Here is a 13,191-nt window from a genome sequence, read left to right as displayed (position 1 = left end):
CAAACCATTTATTAATATTTATTCCACATGTATAATGAGTAATATTACCCAGGGTCCTTGCGATCCTGTCAGAGGTCATTTGTGATTTTATTCAGGGGCAGATCTGTCTGTCTGTCCTTTGAAAAGAGGAAAATTGCAAATTATCTTCAAAATTAAGTGAGAAGTGATGAATTTCCCTGAGGGGCTCCGGTAAAGTGCAGCTAAACTTCCAATTCAGAGAGAAAACGAAGAGAAACATGGAGAAAGATTAGGAAGCATCGATCACATTCACTGCACATCTGATAAGGAAACACACACACACTTTGTTTGTTCGTGGCTTTAAAACCCCAGATGTGGAGTAGAGCTGCTCAATCAGACGGGGCCCCCAGGTAATAGCACTTCTGTTTGGGATATGTGTGTGCGTCTCTCTCTGTTTGGGCTCCTCCTCACAGCCATGAGTCTTCCTCCTCTGCAGGCTGGTGTCAGAGCTTGTCGTTTATTTGAATCATCTATCGCAAATGTTCAGCCACTCACTCGTGTTGCGCCGCTGATTCCGCTACAAACAAATGCCAGATAACGTGTCACTTTCTGTGCGCCGGCTCTAATTTGAACAGACGGTGTCGGCGGCTAGAACGTACCGGCGGAAACCAGAGCGAACATCAGAGCACAGACAGCAGGTTTAACAACAATAAATGTGTGCGTCTGGACGTCTCGCAGCACTCCATCATGGAGATTGTGGTATTTAATCAAAAGTTGAGTCAGGGGGAAGTTTGTTCCAGCTGGTCTGTATTCTGTGTCGCTCACCGTCCTCCCAGCTGTTCCAGGCACATTATTCAGAGATACGTTGGCCTTCTGCTCTTTCACTCCATCCACTGTTCCTCCTTCGCAATAAAACCTTTAGCTAAAGGTCAGTGTGAGACCCTCAGACATGCCCACTCACGTCTGCGCCGCATCACGGGAAAGAGTACAGAAAGGGGAAGAGCTGGGATCAGAAGAGAAGGGAACAAGCCCGCATTCATCTTTACCGTTAAATACAATAGATGCAGGGAAAGCTCAGGGTTTGGATCCTCGCATTAGCACCGCCGTTCACAATGGATGCGAACGGTTCGATTGTGAAAAGAGAAATAACCAGAAAACCTCAGTGACTCACTCACCGTCCTCTATTTGTGAGGACATTTGGACTTTGAATAAATGTTTAAACCTGTCTGGATCCATCCCATAATATGAATGACATCATAAATATATAAACAACACAACAATACATACAATACATACAATTGTGTGTATCTGGATTGATTCAATGATTCTGGGAGGAGGGACGACACGTTTTCCTCACCACCTATTTTTATTCTAATTCCACTTTTAACTTTCATTGGGTTATTCTTAATTACCAACCCTTTGCTTGTAGCGGTTGTGCGTTCCGTCTTAGTTAACTACAATGACCTTCGGACGCAAACACAATTACAGAGGTTGCAGCTGGGGGTAAAACCTGGCTGCTGAGATGAATGTATACATTAGTTGACATGAGGCTGCCTGCCAACAGACAATTACACTTGACAAACCAAGCATACGGGGGAATAAAGCTCCCAACACCAAACGCTTCAACGCCGCACAAAAACCTACTTTGTATGTTAATGGAAGCTCCTACCTGCCTTCACTCCCATATCTATTCCTGTCAGGAACACTTTCTACCTTTTACTCTCCTTTTTCTCTTTTGACCTTTGCATTTGTTCACAATTGATGCTCAATTTGCTGGCATTTAGAGGCAAAATGAGTTTCAAATTAACCCTTAGTGACCCAGGCACTGAGCAATTGGACCGTTTGGTAGCTGTCACTCTGTGTGGATGGAGGTAATTCCGGCTAATTACAGGAGGTATATCTTTTCACTAATCAGCCGCGCTTCACTGGAGATGCGGGCGACAAAAGCTGGCAGGTACAGCTCATCAGACGGCTACCCAGAGAGAGGCAGCTGCACCAGAATGCACAAAAGTCATGTTTCATGCAATTACCACATCATCACCACGCCGCACAGTCTAGGTGACTCACACTCACAGGTAGATTCTGTCTGTCTGTCTGTTTGTCTGTCTACAGTATCAAAGATTGAATTCGTATGAATGTAAACGATGTACATGTGTAGATCAAACTACATCAGAAATGCCAACTAACATCAATCACAGCAAAAACAATGTAGATTCCTGTGTTCTGTTCTCTCTATGTTAGATAAAACACACTCCCACACACACATGCTTTAACACATTATCACACAAACAGAATCAGTGTAGGGGGAAGACACTTTGGGATTTAAAGTTGGAATTGGAAGTAGATAGCTACTGACAAAAGTAACTAACTACACTGAAGGAAGGAATAACAAAGCATGCTGGGTTATGTAAAGGGAAGTAGATGTGCCCGTGTGTGTGTGTGAGCTTTTTTACATGTTGAAAATAGCTGCACTGCCAAGCTACTCCAAAAAGAAATGAAGTTAGTATTTAGCTAATCCCCAACTCTGTTCATAATGTTAAAACAAAAGCAAAGACGTACCTGAGCCCCTCTTCGAGACCACCTTCAGACTCTCCGACAGCGTGACGTACAGCAGGATCAGCAGAGGGCTGGGAGGTCTCATCTTCCCCCCGTCCTCACAGCCTGAAGGAGATGAAGATGAGGGCAGAGGGAAGGAGGGAGAGGAATAAGGAAGCAGACAAAGGGAAAGAAAGAGAGGGAGAGCTATCAGTCACTGTTTGTAGAGCACATAAAATATGTAGCTGCACGTCCCTGCCGACAACAACGAGTGTCAGCGTCAGAGAGAGGTTCTGCAACCGCACAAACACACAGAGAGAGCGAGCAAAGAGAGAGAGAGAGAGAGAGAGAGAGAGAGAGAGAGAGAGAGAGAGAGAGAGAGAGAGAGAGACACACTCCAACACTCACATCAACATACCATTTCCTACATTCCCCTGAGGGTCTTTCCTTTAATGATCGTCTCCCACGGCTGCCATAGACGCAGGTTATCATAGCACGGATGCATTTCATGAAACCACTCCCTAAGATGCTGACGAATCAATAAAGGCATAATTACACGTGTAAGAAACACCACTTTTAATCGCCGGCTTCATTAAAAATAGAGGAGAACTTGGTTGAATGGAATCTCAAACGATCACCTTGTGGCTCCCTCAGATAAAGCAAAGCGCCCCTCCACAGTCCATGTTCCCTCACAAACCATTGATTCTCACATCGTATGAACCCGTGGAGGACGAGTCGCTCCGCCGCTCATCCTTTCACGCTAAACGACACAATCCAACACCCGGTAATGACCCTCAAATGGCCCCGGCTGTATGGAAACACTCATCAGAGAGGCGATTCATTAGCTCGGGACGTGTCTTTATGAAGTTTACAAAGCATCCATCAACAGAGCTGCACTGAACGCTTTACAAACCAAACACACAGGGGTCATGCTGTATTTAAAACAGGGTTTCATGGCTGGAAAGAGCAGGAAATTGTGTTGCGTCGTGTCCCATCGATTGGCTTGTTTCATTTTGAGCAGCAGCGGTGTTACGATAGGTGACAGAGGCGGCGATGAAAGCCCCCTAGTCTGGGCTTCATGATGGAGAGGATCCAGGAGAAGAGTGGGATCACAGAAAGCCAGATCTTCATCTCTGTCAATCTGACTCTAAGAGAACAGGGGAATACGCAGCAAATTGAAGCGACGGACCAGAAAGGAGAAGATGAAGGAGAAGAAGGACCCCGGCCTTTGGTGACGGAGACTAACAGTGCAGAGAGCCGGAGCCAGGAGGGACCCTGCGGTCTGAGGCCAGTCACGTGCTCTTCAGATTAGCATAGCGAATGAAAGGAGCCTCTCTCCGTGTGTGTTTACACGACACTCGCGGGGTCCGCTCTGAAAAGAGGCTTTTTTCTTCTCTAGAACATTCTACTAGGAAACGACGTTCAGTCGATAAACACCTCTCTGCCAATAACATTCTGGCAAATGCCACAGCTGAAGGATCGGCGCCTCTTTGTTCGGCTAAAAGGCCTTTTAAAAAACACTTGCCGATAAGCTCTCTGGATCCAGATAATTGTGTGTTTTTGGCTGCGGTTGTAAACCCGCGGTGAGTTTAGGGCACACAAATCAGCACAGAGGAACATTCTCGAAGGTTCACACCTCTCACAGGTCAGCGTGAACACAATTTTCAATCTTTATGACGAAATCCTTCACTACGCGTAAAACATCAGACAATCACTGCTGCAACACAAGGAGGCTACAACGCAACAACAATAGATTAGATGACAAGGGCTCAAACAAAAGACTCACACACACACAGAAAACAAAAGATTGATAGAGACAGAGAGAAGAACAGTTTGCATTAAATGAATCATAGTCCCCCCCCCCCCCCCCCCCATACACACACACACTCCAGAATCTCTCCAGATGTGTCCTTATCATCCATGTTTGAGGGATGACCTGTGATTGAGACGCATCAATTCTGACAATAGCCTCAATGATTCACTCTGAAAAATTTGCAACAATCGTATTTCATCACGTCCTCCCCATGATCCCAGGCAGCGAGCGGCAGAAGCAGCAAAGCAAAGCCTCCAGAAATATCCCCCAGCCTCCTCCATGTCTCACAGCAGGGATGATGGCCTGTTCTTTGAAGCCTTACAGTTGGTGCGATTTATCAAAAAGCTCTAATTTTCTAAATTTCCCCGTCTCCCAGAAGGACCGTGTGTTGTCAACGTGTAATTTGCCAAACTCCAGACTTTTTTTTGTTATGTTTCTCTCTTAGAAACGGGGTCTTACTGGGTCTCCTACACTGCAGCTCATTTTCATTTAGACAGGGACTGGCGGTGGGACTTCAAGCCGTTGCCCCTTGAGCTGGAAGGTCAAGTTTTGATCTGTTTTGAAGTTTTTATTGGGTCTTTCTCCTCAATTTGAACAATCTCTTCAATCTTGGGTCAATTTTATACTTTCAGGGATGTTGGCTGGAGTCTCATGGGCCGTAAACCACTTGGTAATATTGTTCCACAGTGGTCACAGCAACAACAAACTCTTTAAAGATAGTGTAGCCTTACAGCGACGGAAGACAGAGGATTATTGATGTAGCCCGGCAATACAGTCATTTATTGTACATCTTAAACAATATTTATAATAATAAAAATATTGTCCAGGCCAATTGAGTACCACTATTCCTTCCTTGTCTGTAATATATCTAGTTTTTCTTTGACCACACAGAAAGTTGGGAGGTAAACAGATCCTCCATAGGTTTGCTGACATCCATACATCAGTAAATAGCCAGAGTCCTTCCCAGTCTACGTCTAAATACTGATACTGCGGTATAAAGTCGGTACCAAAATGTGACAAAAGTTTACGTTACTTGCTTATATGCTGCGTTCAGGTGATTGGTTTAAACCAACATTTGATTTCCGACATCGCAAACGGACAGATTTCCAACGTGTAACCTCTGAATTCCGAACGCCAAAGGAGTTTACCGGTTGTGACGTACAACGTGACCTTTAAACCTTTTGCGCTATGGAGGAGAAATGGCAAGTTTCTCGATATTAAGTTTTTTTTCTCTCGGGGTGTTTCCTTACAGTTGAGTAGCTTTAGAACAACGGTTGCGATGTTAATTACGAACAATACACACTGTATAAACCGGTTAACGTTTCAGTTACAAGTGGAATAAATGATCTGTTCATTTTCTATTCTTGTTCTCTTTTACTTTGAAGAATTAGATGTTTTTCTGCATAATAAAAAAGAACAAACCCATTCTCAGTATTATGATTATTATTATTACAGCAGTAATGTTATCTCTTCTGATAAACACTCGAACGCACCGACGTCGTATATTCCGCTTTTACACTTGGTCTTTATATTTACCACCTTCTGATGAGCGCTCGAACGCAGCTTCAATGTCAGCGTACCTCACGGCGCCGCTAAGAAGATAAACAACAAAAGAACTAAACACAGATACGCATGGAAACAAACAGTCTGCCAATGTTCAACCAACCAACCTGACAGATGATGAGGAAACACGCGTGGACATCTTCATCTTCATCATCAGTTTGCACATGTGAGCTAATCGAGCACTATGTTTGTATTTTGACCTTGAATATATGATCTTCCTTTGAACATTTGCGTGTGTGTGTGTGTGTGTGTACTGTAGATCAGAGCCATGTTATGTTGGAATTGTTAGGTTGGATTCCATCACTGTGTAAACAAACCGGTACTGTGACAGTCAAGTCCTGTGTGTGTGTGTGTGTGTGTGTGTGTGTGTGTGCGTGTGTGTGCGTGCGCGCGCCTGTGTGCGCCTGTGAACACAAACCCACTCAAAACCGTCATGACACTTTAACACTTTTGGAAAATTAATTGGCAAAATCTCTCCTTGTACTTTTCACAGTTTTTGGTTTGAGGATGTTGGAAAGTGAGAATCTCCAGCCGACGCAGACGCGGACGCATCCAGCCATCACAGAGACTCTGCACACACACAGGCTGCATATTTCAAATAGATTTGTTAAATTCTTGTAGAGTGCTGTCATTGGTATCACTGTCTGAAGAGTTTCTTGAACCTAATGACGATATAAAACCAAATAATGGTGTGGAAATGGACCGAACCAAGTAAAGGCACAGTGTTGAGATCATTGCCTTTGGTGAAGCAAAGCTGCTGGTGCTATGTTGTCCATCACAGCTCCAGCCTGGATACTTATATGACAAAAAAAGACTTTGATATTGTTGATTTATGGATCCTTGGGTATCAAATCACTACATTGCCTCCAGGATTTGAGACAATATTGTAGTTGTATGAGGCTCTGGAGGTCGGCTCTGTGTTTGTGCTCAGTTCATTCAGAGCTCTAATAACTTCAGGCTTATCTGTAAAATGTACACTTTTATTGATCATGGGAGTTGTGCTGCATGTTCATATTTTTCTTCAGTTTAACTCAAAGACTCCCAGCTCACCGCTGCTCTGAGGGCTACAAGAGTTTTAAAGTTACACTCACATCAACCTCATCATCAGAATCACTTCCTTTCTTATTCAGTGACTCCAGTGTGGAGTGGACACACTTGTCAGGATGGATCTGGGCTGTCTGTCTTGCAGGGGGAATAAAGAGGTGCCCCCCTGTCACAGCCTGATTCAACACAACAATGTCAGCGTTGGCTCCTCTGTGCCCCAAGCATGTCACGCTTTCACAAGCTCAGTGGGCTTTTTGGGTTCTGCCAGCCATGACATCACCCACCTCCCCACCTCGCTCACAGAGGGGCATTATGTCGTCTCCCACGACCTCCCACAACCTCCTCGGTGCCAACCTCAACACACCTCGCCCCCCCTGGCTTTCTCCTCCCCTCTCCACTCCCCTTTCATTGGCTCCTTTCTTGTTGTTGCCGTCGCACAAAGGCACTCCAACAGTCTAACGTCTAAGCGTCGAGACAAAAAAGCCCACAAGTCAGGCGGGTTTCTTTGAGTGGAGCCTCCAGAACAGAGAGCTCGTTGACGGACCGCTCGCTGAAAAGCCATTAGTGCAAATGGAAGTGAATATCTGTCAGTAAACAGTCGGGTTCCACCGCCGCTGTAAACTTCCTGTAAAAGATTGAGCTATTTAAGTGATCATGACAAATGGAGGACAAAGGTGTTTTTTTTTTTAATTGGTTGTCATTATCTCAACCTGAAACTGAGCATATTCTTTGTAAATAATACACTTGCCAGCTTCTTATTAACTCCCCCACAAAAACACCTTCACTTCCTCTGACTGAACTCAGAATTACAATTCCACACTCAGAACTCTTATAGTTTAAAAGTGGGAATGAAGGCGATTCATCAGAACACATTCTATCCGTCCTGTTGTGTCAGATAAGCACAGACTGCCTGAAAACATGAAATAAGCCTCACACCAATATTAATACCAGTATTGTCACAGAAAGGGTCATGGAGGACAGACGGGGAGATTTTGGGGACTTGGGTTAAACGAGAAAATATATCACGCACTAACATCAGTGTCAAAACTACAAAAACCTCTAAAATCATCGTTAATTCTCAGGGCTAAATGATCCGACCGGTGTCAGCCGGGACGAAACGACGAGCAAGTTTCCTCCCAGACAAAGACAATGGAAGGTTAATGATGCTGGCAGAGCTGTAGGTTCAAGTTAGTGGATCTGAATCCCCCCTCTGTGAGGAGGCGCGGTCAGGCCGTCTCCTCTGAGGCTTAGGGAGCAGGTGTGTGTGAGGAGACGCACACACACATAAAGGCATGGCATGATATCCACGCTTCAGCGGTGCATGAAGCATGCAAACACATCATCACACACCGTGTTACACACAGCGTTTGCCCGCTGCTTTCATCGGAAAATGGAGTCCGCGGCCCCGGCACTGCCTGGACAGAGCAGCAGAGGAATTTCCTGTCTGTCAGCGCTGTAGTGGGACTGCGTTCCCCAGGACGGCTGTATCTCTGCCCGCCATCCGCTAATGTCTCCAAAAATTCAATTATCACCTCATGCTATTTGTTCCGAGCACACTCACTACGCTGTGTACATGTGGTGCATGTCTCCCTGCGTGTGTGTCTGCTTGTGTGTGTGTGTGTGTGTGTGTGTGCGCGTTTCCCACACACTCCTTATCTCCGCAGGCTTCCCTTAACAGAAACCACAGAATCGCAAATTACAAGCAGAACCTATAGCCATGAAAAGCCTGATTTCCAGTGGTTGGGCTGTAATGAAAGCGCGGCCCTGCTGCTGTAGCTTCAGTCTGCACTCCTGCCGTCTGCAGGCAGAGGCGGAAAGCCACCGGCGCCGCCATCTTGGCACAGCCAGCTATGGATGATTGATCATGTGATTTAGGGACTTAATCCAATTTGATGGCAGCCTATGGTTTGAGGTATAAAGCACATCTTCACACACACACACACACACACACACACATCCACTGGAGGCGGCTCAGAGTCCCGACAGGCACAGAGATGTTGACAGAGGGAATCTGCACTGGGACAGAATTGTTAGAAAACACCTCCCAGTGTTCTGATTGTTGTGTGTATTGATTATGTGATTCTGTCGCACAAATAAACTCCCGGCCATTTTTGTGCCACTACGGGGAAAAAAACTGAAAATGTAACACATCATTTAATTTCTTATTGAGTGTTAAATTCTCTTCTCTTCCTTGGCCAAGTTTAAAATATCTGACTTGTACTCATTCAGCCACATTACAAGGGCAGTTGTGGTTTTGTGATCAATACTGCATGAACTGTAACTGCTGAATGTTAAATCACCCGCTGGATAAATACTCTTCATCTGTCCTGAGATCACAGGGCTGGTGTTATGTGAATACGAGTGGCTGTATACCTTCCTCCCATTGTATGAACTCTACATTATTCATACGCCTGAGCAGCCACTTACAGCTGGGCTCTCACATGTGTGTGTGTGCATAAACCGACCTGTAACAACCTGCAGGTCCAACAATGGAGACGGTGATAGGGATCGTCTGCATTATTCAAATACAGAAGCAACACTTGGAACACGGATGACGTCTGTTACACGTTTCATTCTCTGCTTCTATAGGTGGAAGCTGCATGCTACTCTGGCGCTCTGGCATTTACCCCCCCCCTCCCCCGCCCCCCCCTCCTCCCCCGCCGCTCCATTTGTTCTCGCCAAGCCGACCACAAATGTATCGACAAAGGCCACAAATGTCAGACGGAGCTGTTCTGCGTTCATCATTTTGAGTCACATACCAAGAGCCGGAGTGAAAAGAGAAATCTAGAATAAATGGCGTTTGGCTTTGCGTTGTGATATGATAACACACGGCCTTCAGGCGGCTGCAGCGGAGTGTAGAGCTCACACACACAACAAGCTGCTTATCTCCAACATGAGGGGAGCTGCGGGGTGGAGCTCATCTTCACGCCACACGTGTTCTTAGTGTGATTACAGCGTTCAGACCTGCACAAATGAGTCCCAAAAGGTAAAGTCAAATTGATAAACGCAGAAGCACGTAGGTGTGTGAGCGCCTCCCTTCCTGCCAATGCATCCGTTCAGGTGTGTGTGAGTTTCCTGTTTTTTCCTAGCAAAACACTGGCACGTTCCGTATTTGACACATCTGCCAACAAGCCGGCGGCGTGACCAGTGTGCAAAGACGAGGAAGAGGAATCTCCTCTGAGGAATTTTAATTTGGCCAACAAGAGGAAGAACAGAAAACATAGACACACACACACACACACACACACACACACACACACACGCACACACAAAGGGAGAGAGAGTGAGTCACAGGCTTTTTCTGTGTCATTGTGTCAGAGAGACTCATGTTGGGTTTGTAGCAGCCGCTGCAGCATCGTGAGCTCCTTCCTGTCTCTACCTGTGTCACTTTGATCTTTACCACATGAGTCACGGAACAAGTCAACGTGCTAATTTGGAGCAGTGACGCGAATCGGCGCCGGAGGAACAAAGAAGCGGATTCACGGGGAGGCCGGAGCGGAGCGAGAGAGCGAGAGAGCGAGAGAGCGGTCGTCCAAGCACATCTGACCGCTCCTGACCACCGGCGGTCCCTGTTCCTCTCCAGAGAGCGGCCCGGGGTGTACGGAATTAACGAGCGAGGGGCGGTGAGCTATGGCCCGACTCAGTCCCAACATGCACCTCTTCACTGAGTGAGATTAATTACTCCGGGTTTTTGGAGCCAATCCTCTCCTCCCCTGGTTCCCTCCTCAGATACACAAACACAGCTTTAAAAACTCATACAAGCAAACTAAAGCCACGCAATCACTCCAGAGATGAGCTCCCTCACACACACACACACACACACACACACACACACACATCCCGCCAGCAGTGAACTCTCCTCCTGCAGTTGTTGTTCCCTGTGGCCGGGCCCATTGTCAGCTGTCCAAGGCTGACTGGCTGCAGAGACGCTCTCATGCTTCCAGTCAATGCCGCCTTTGATGGAGAGCAGGGGCCAACGCTTTCCCTCAGTCATTTAGTGTCCCCGCCCTGCAGGGGACCGCCAGAGCGCCGCTGACAGACAAACAGGCTGGAGACACCTTCAAAACCTGAACACACACACGGACACACACACACACACGGACACACACACACATGTAGGCGCTTCCCGGGCAGGATGTGATCTATCTGAGAATGGGAGTTAAGTGAATAATATAGCATCATAGAGTGGAGCTGATGTATTGGATGTTTTGAATAGGTGTGTGTTTATTTTAAATGTGGGACATAATGCCTGTTATTTTGCAGATTGCTGTGTGTGTGTGTGATATTGACAGCTGCTGTCAGGGAGCGCTGGAGTGTTCAGACTAATGCCAGCACGGCTCTGGAAAATGTTTCTCCTCTGGAACACACTCTCTCTCTCCTGTGCTGTTCATAATGTGTGTGTGTGTGTGTGTGTGTGTGTGTGTGTGTGTGTATGTTTCTCCTCTGGAACACACTCTCTCTCTCCTGTGCAGTTCATAATGTGTGTGTGTGTGTGTGTGTGTGTGCGTGTGTGTGTGTGTGTGTGCTCAATCCAACACCAACATGGCTCGCTTGTGTGCTTTTCTATTCTCCCTACTTCTATGAGTGTGGTGGTATAAATAGGTGCTGATCGACCATGACAGCTCAGTTTCTGATTTCTCTTAACATGTAGTTTATTTGGCTTTACCTGTTTACACACACACACACACACACACACACACACACACACACACACACACACACACACACACACGCCAGCAGCCAATCGGAGCACAGCAGGCTGTTATAGGTTCACTCACAGTGGTGTAACGGTGCTGCAGCATGTGAGAGAGTAGATGTGCATGTGTGTGTGTGTGTGTTTCTTCTACATTGAATCATTGCAGATGTTTGAAAATAAATCAGAGTAAGAATTTAAAAATCTACATAATCCCAGTTAATAGGATTCTGTAATCCATTTAGATTAAAAACATCACAATTCAAACCCCGGGATGAGAACTTGTCGTCCTGTCTGCATCTAAATCTGTCTTATTAATGTTATCTGATGTTTTTAAAGGTTCCTGTGCTTCTGAACTCATTAATGGTGAAGAAACGACTCATAGGGTCTTAAGCCTTCATCACATTTGTCTTAAACTCTAACAGGTCGGACCTTCAAGTCCACTGCAGCTGCTTTGACTGAAGGAAGACGCCGGCCGCGCTCGATTCAGTTCTATACGCTCGAGCTGCCCTGACTGACACACAGCTGCTGGAGGAGAGACGCTCAATCCCCCTGTTGAGGAATCAGCGGTTAGTGTTTACAGTAGGAGCACGTTGCCATATGCTGAAGCTCCTCTAAAGCTACAGCCGCAGATGAAACACTGACGCCTCCTCTGCAAGAAATCGCAAGGAAGAAACTATGCATTTGGTAAATTCCTCTCCTCTCTCGCCTGCAGCTGTGAAATGTGCTGGATGTGCCTGTATTAGCTGCATGTGTGTGTGTGTGTGTGTGTGAGTGTGTGTGTGTGTGTGTGGGGAGAGGCACCAGGAGTCGTCCTCTCAAACACACGGGGCTCTTTTTTTTTAAACAAAGCTCCCTGAAGACTGGAAATGCTGGCCTGAGCGGTTTTCGGCTAGAATGTGCATTTAAGCGTTGGTATCCATGACAGAGTCTATCCCATTGTCTCCAGCAGTCATCCTGGTGGCAATGGAGCCTAAATGAGGCCAATAATGGCCCTCTGCTCGGTCCCCAGAGTCCTGCCTGTTTAAAAATCAATTCTCTGCTTGACTAGGGACAGGCTGGGAATAGAGGGAGTGGAGGAAATGGAGAGGAAAAGTGGAAGGAAGGAAGAGGAGGAAGAAGAGGAGAAGGAGGAGGAGGGGTGTAGGTAAAGTAAAATGTCATGTGTGTTGGTGTCTTTGTGAGCTACACCCCCGCTGCGTGTTCAATTACCAACTCATCATTAGATCACTTCATCAGCAGACACAACAAACACGTGAAGGTAGAGAGTCAGTGTGGGACAGGAAGTGAAGAAACATGGCTGGAATATTAAACCATACTCATGAGGCTTATTAGCATTTAGCTGCTGTCACTGTACATGAACGACATCATAGGTTTGTCCATAAATTGACTTAAAAAACTAAAAAATTGGAACTTAACCCTTAACTTCTGTCACATTCTTTCACATAATATTTACATTTATCCTTAACTGATTGATTATTATGCTACTTAATATGTATTTGTCAACTTTATTTACATTTGTATTTGATGATTTTGGTTTTCAGTTTCAATTCTTTGGGTTCTTTTTTGAGACTAAGCAGAAACA

General features: G+C 45.9%; 1 protein-coding gene across 1 annotated transcript in view; it reads right to left on the bottom strand.

Annotated features, from left to right (window-relative positions):
• Positions 1–10,907, bottom strand: part of il1rapl1a (interleukin 1 receptor accessory protein-like 1a) — a 101,222-nt gene extending 90,315 nt beyond the window's left edge. Inside the window, exons 1-2 of the mRNA XM_076169815.1 lie at positions 10,751–10,907; positions 2,518–2,619 (exon numbers count right to left, since the gene is read on the bottom strand). Coding sequence (XP_076025930.1) covers positions 2,518–2,619; positions 10,751–10,907 — 259 coding nt within the window. The remainder of the gene's footprint in view (positions 1–2,517; positions 2,620–10,750) is intronic.
• Positions 10,908–13,191: the final 2,284 nt, after the last annotated feature.

Source organism: Genypterus blacodes, unplaced genomic scaffold (assembly GCF_046128005.1).
Source record: "Genypterus blacodes isolate CSIRO-AG114 ecotype Tasmania unplaced genomic scaffold, CSIRO-AGI_Gbla_v1 ptg000214l_1, whole genome shotgun sequence".
NCBI classification, from domain to species: domain Eukaryota; kingdom Metazoa; phylum Chordata; class Actinopteri; order Ophidiiformes; family Ophidiidae; genus Genypterus; species Genypterus blacodes.
This window is presented reverse-complemented; position numbering and strand designations above follow the sequence as displayed.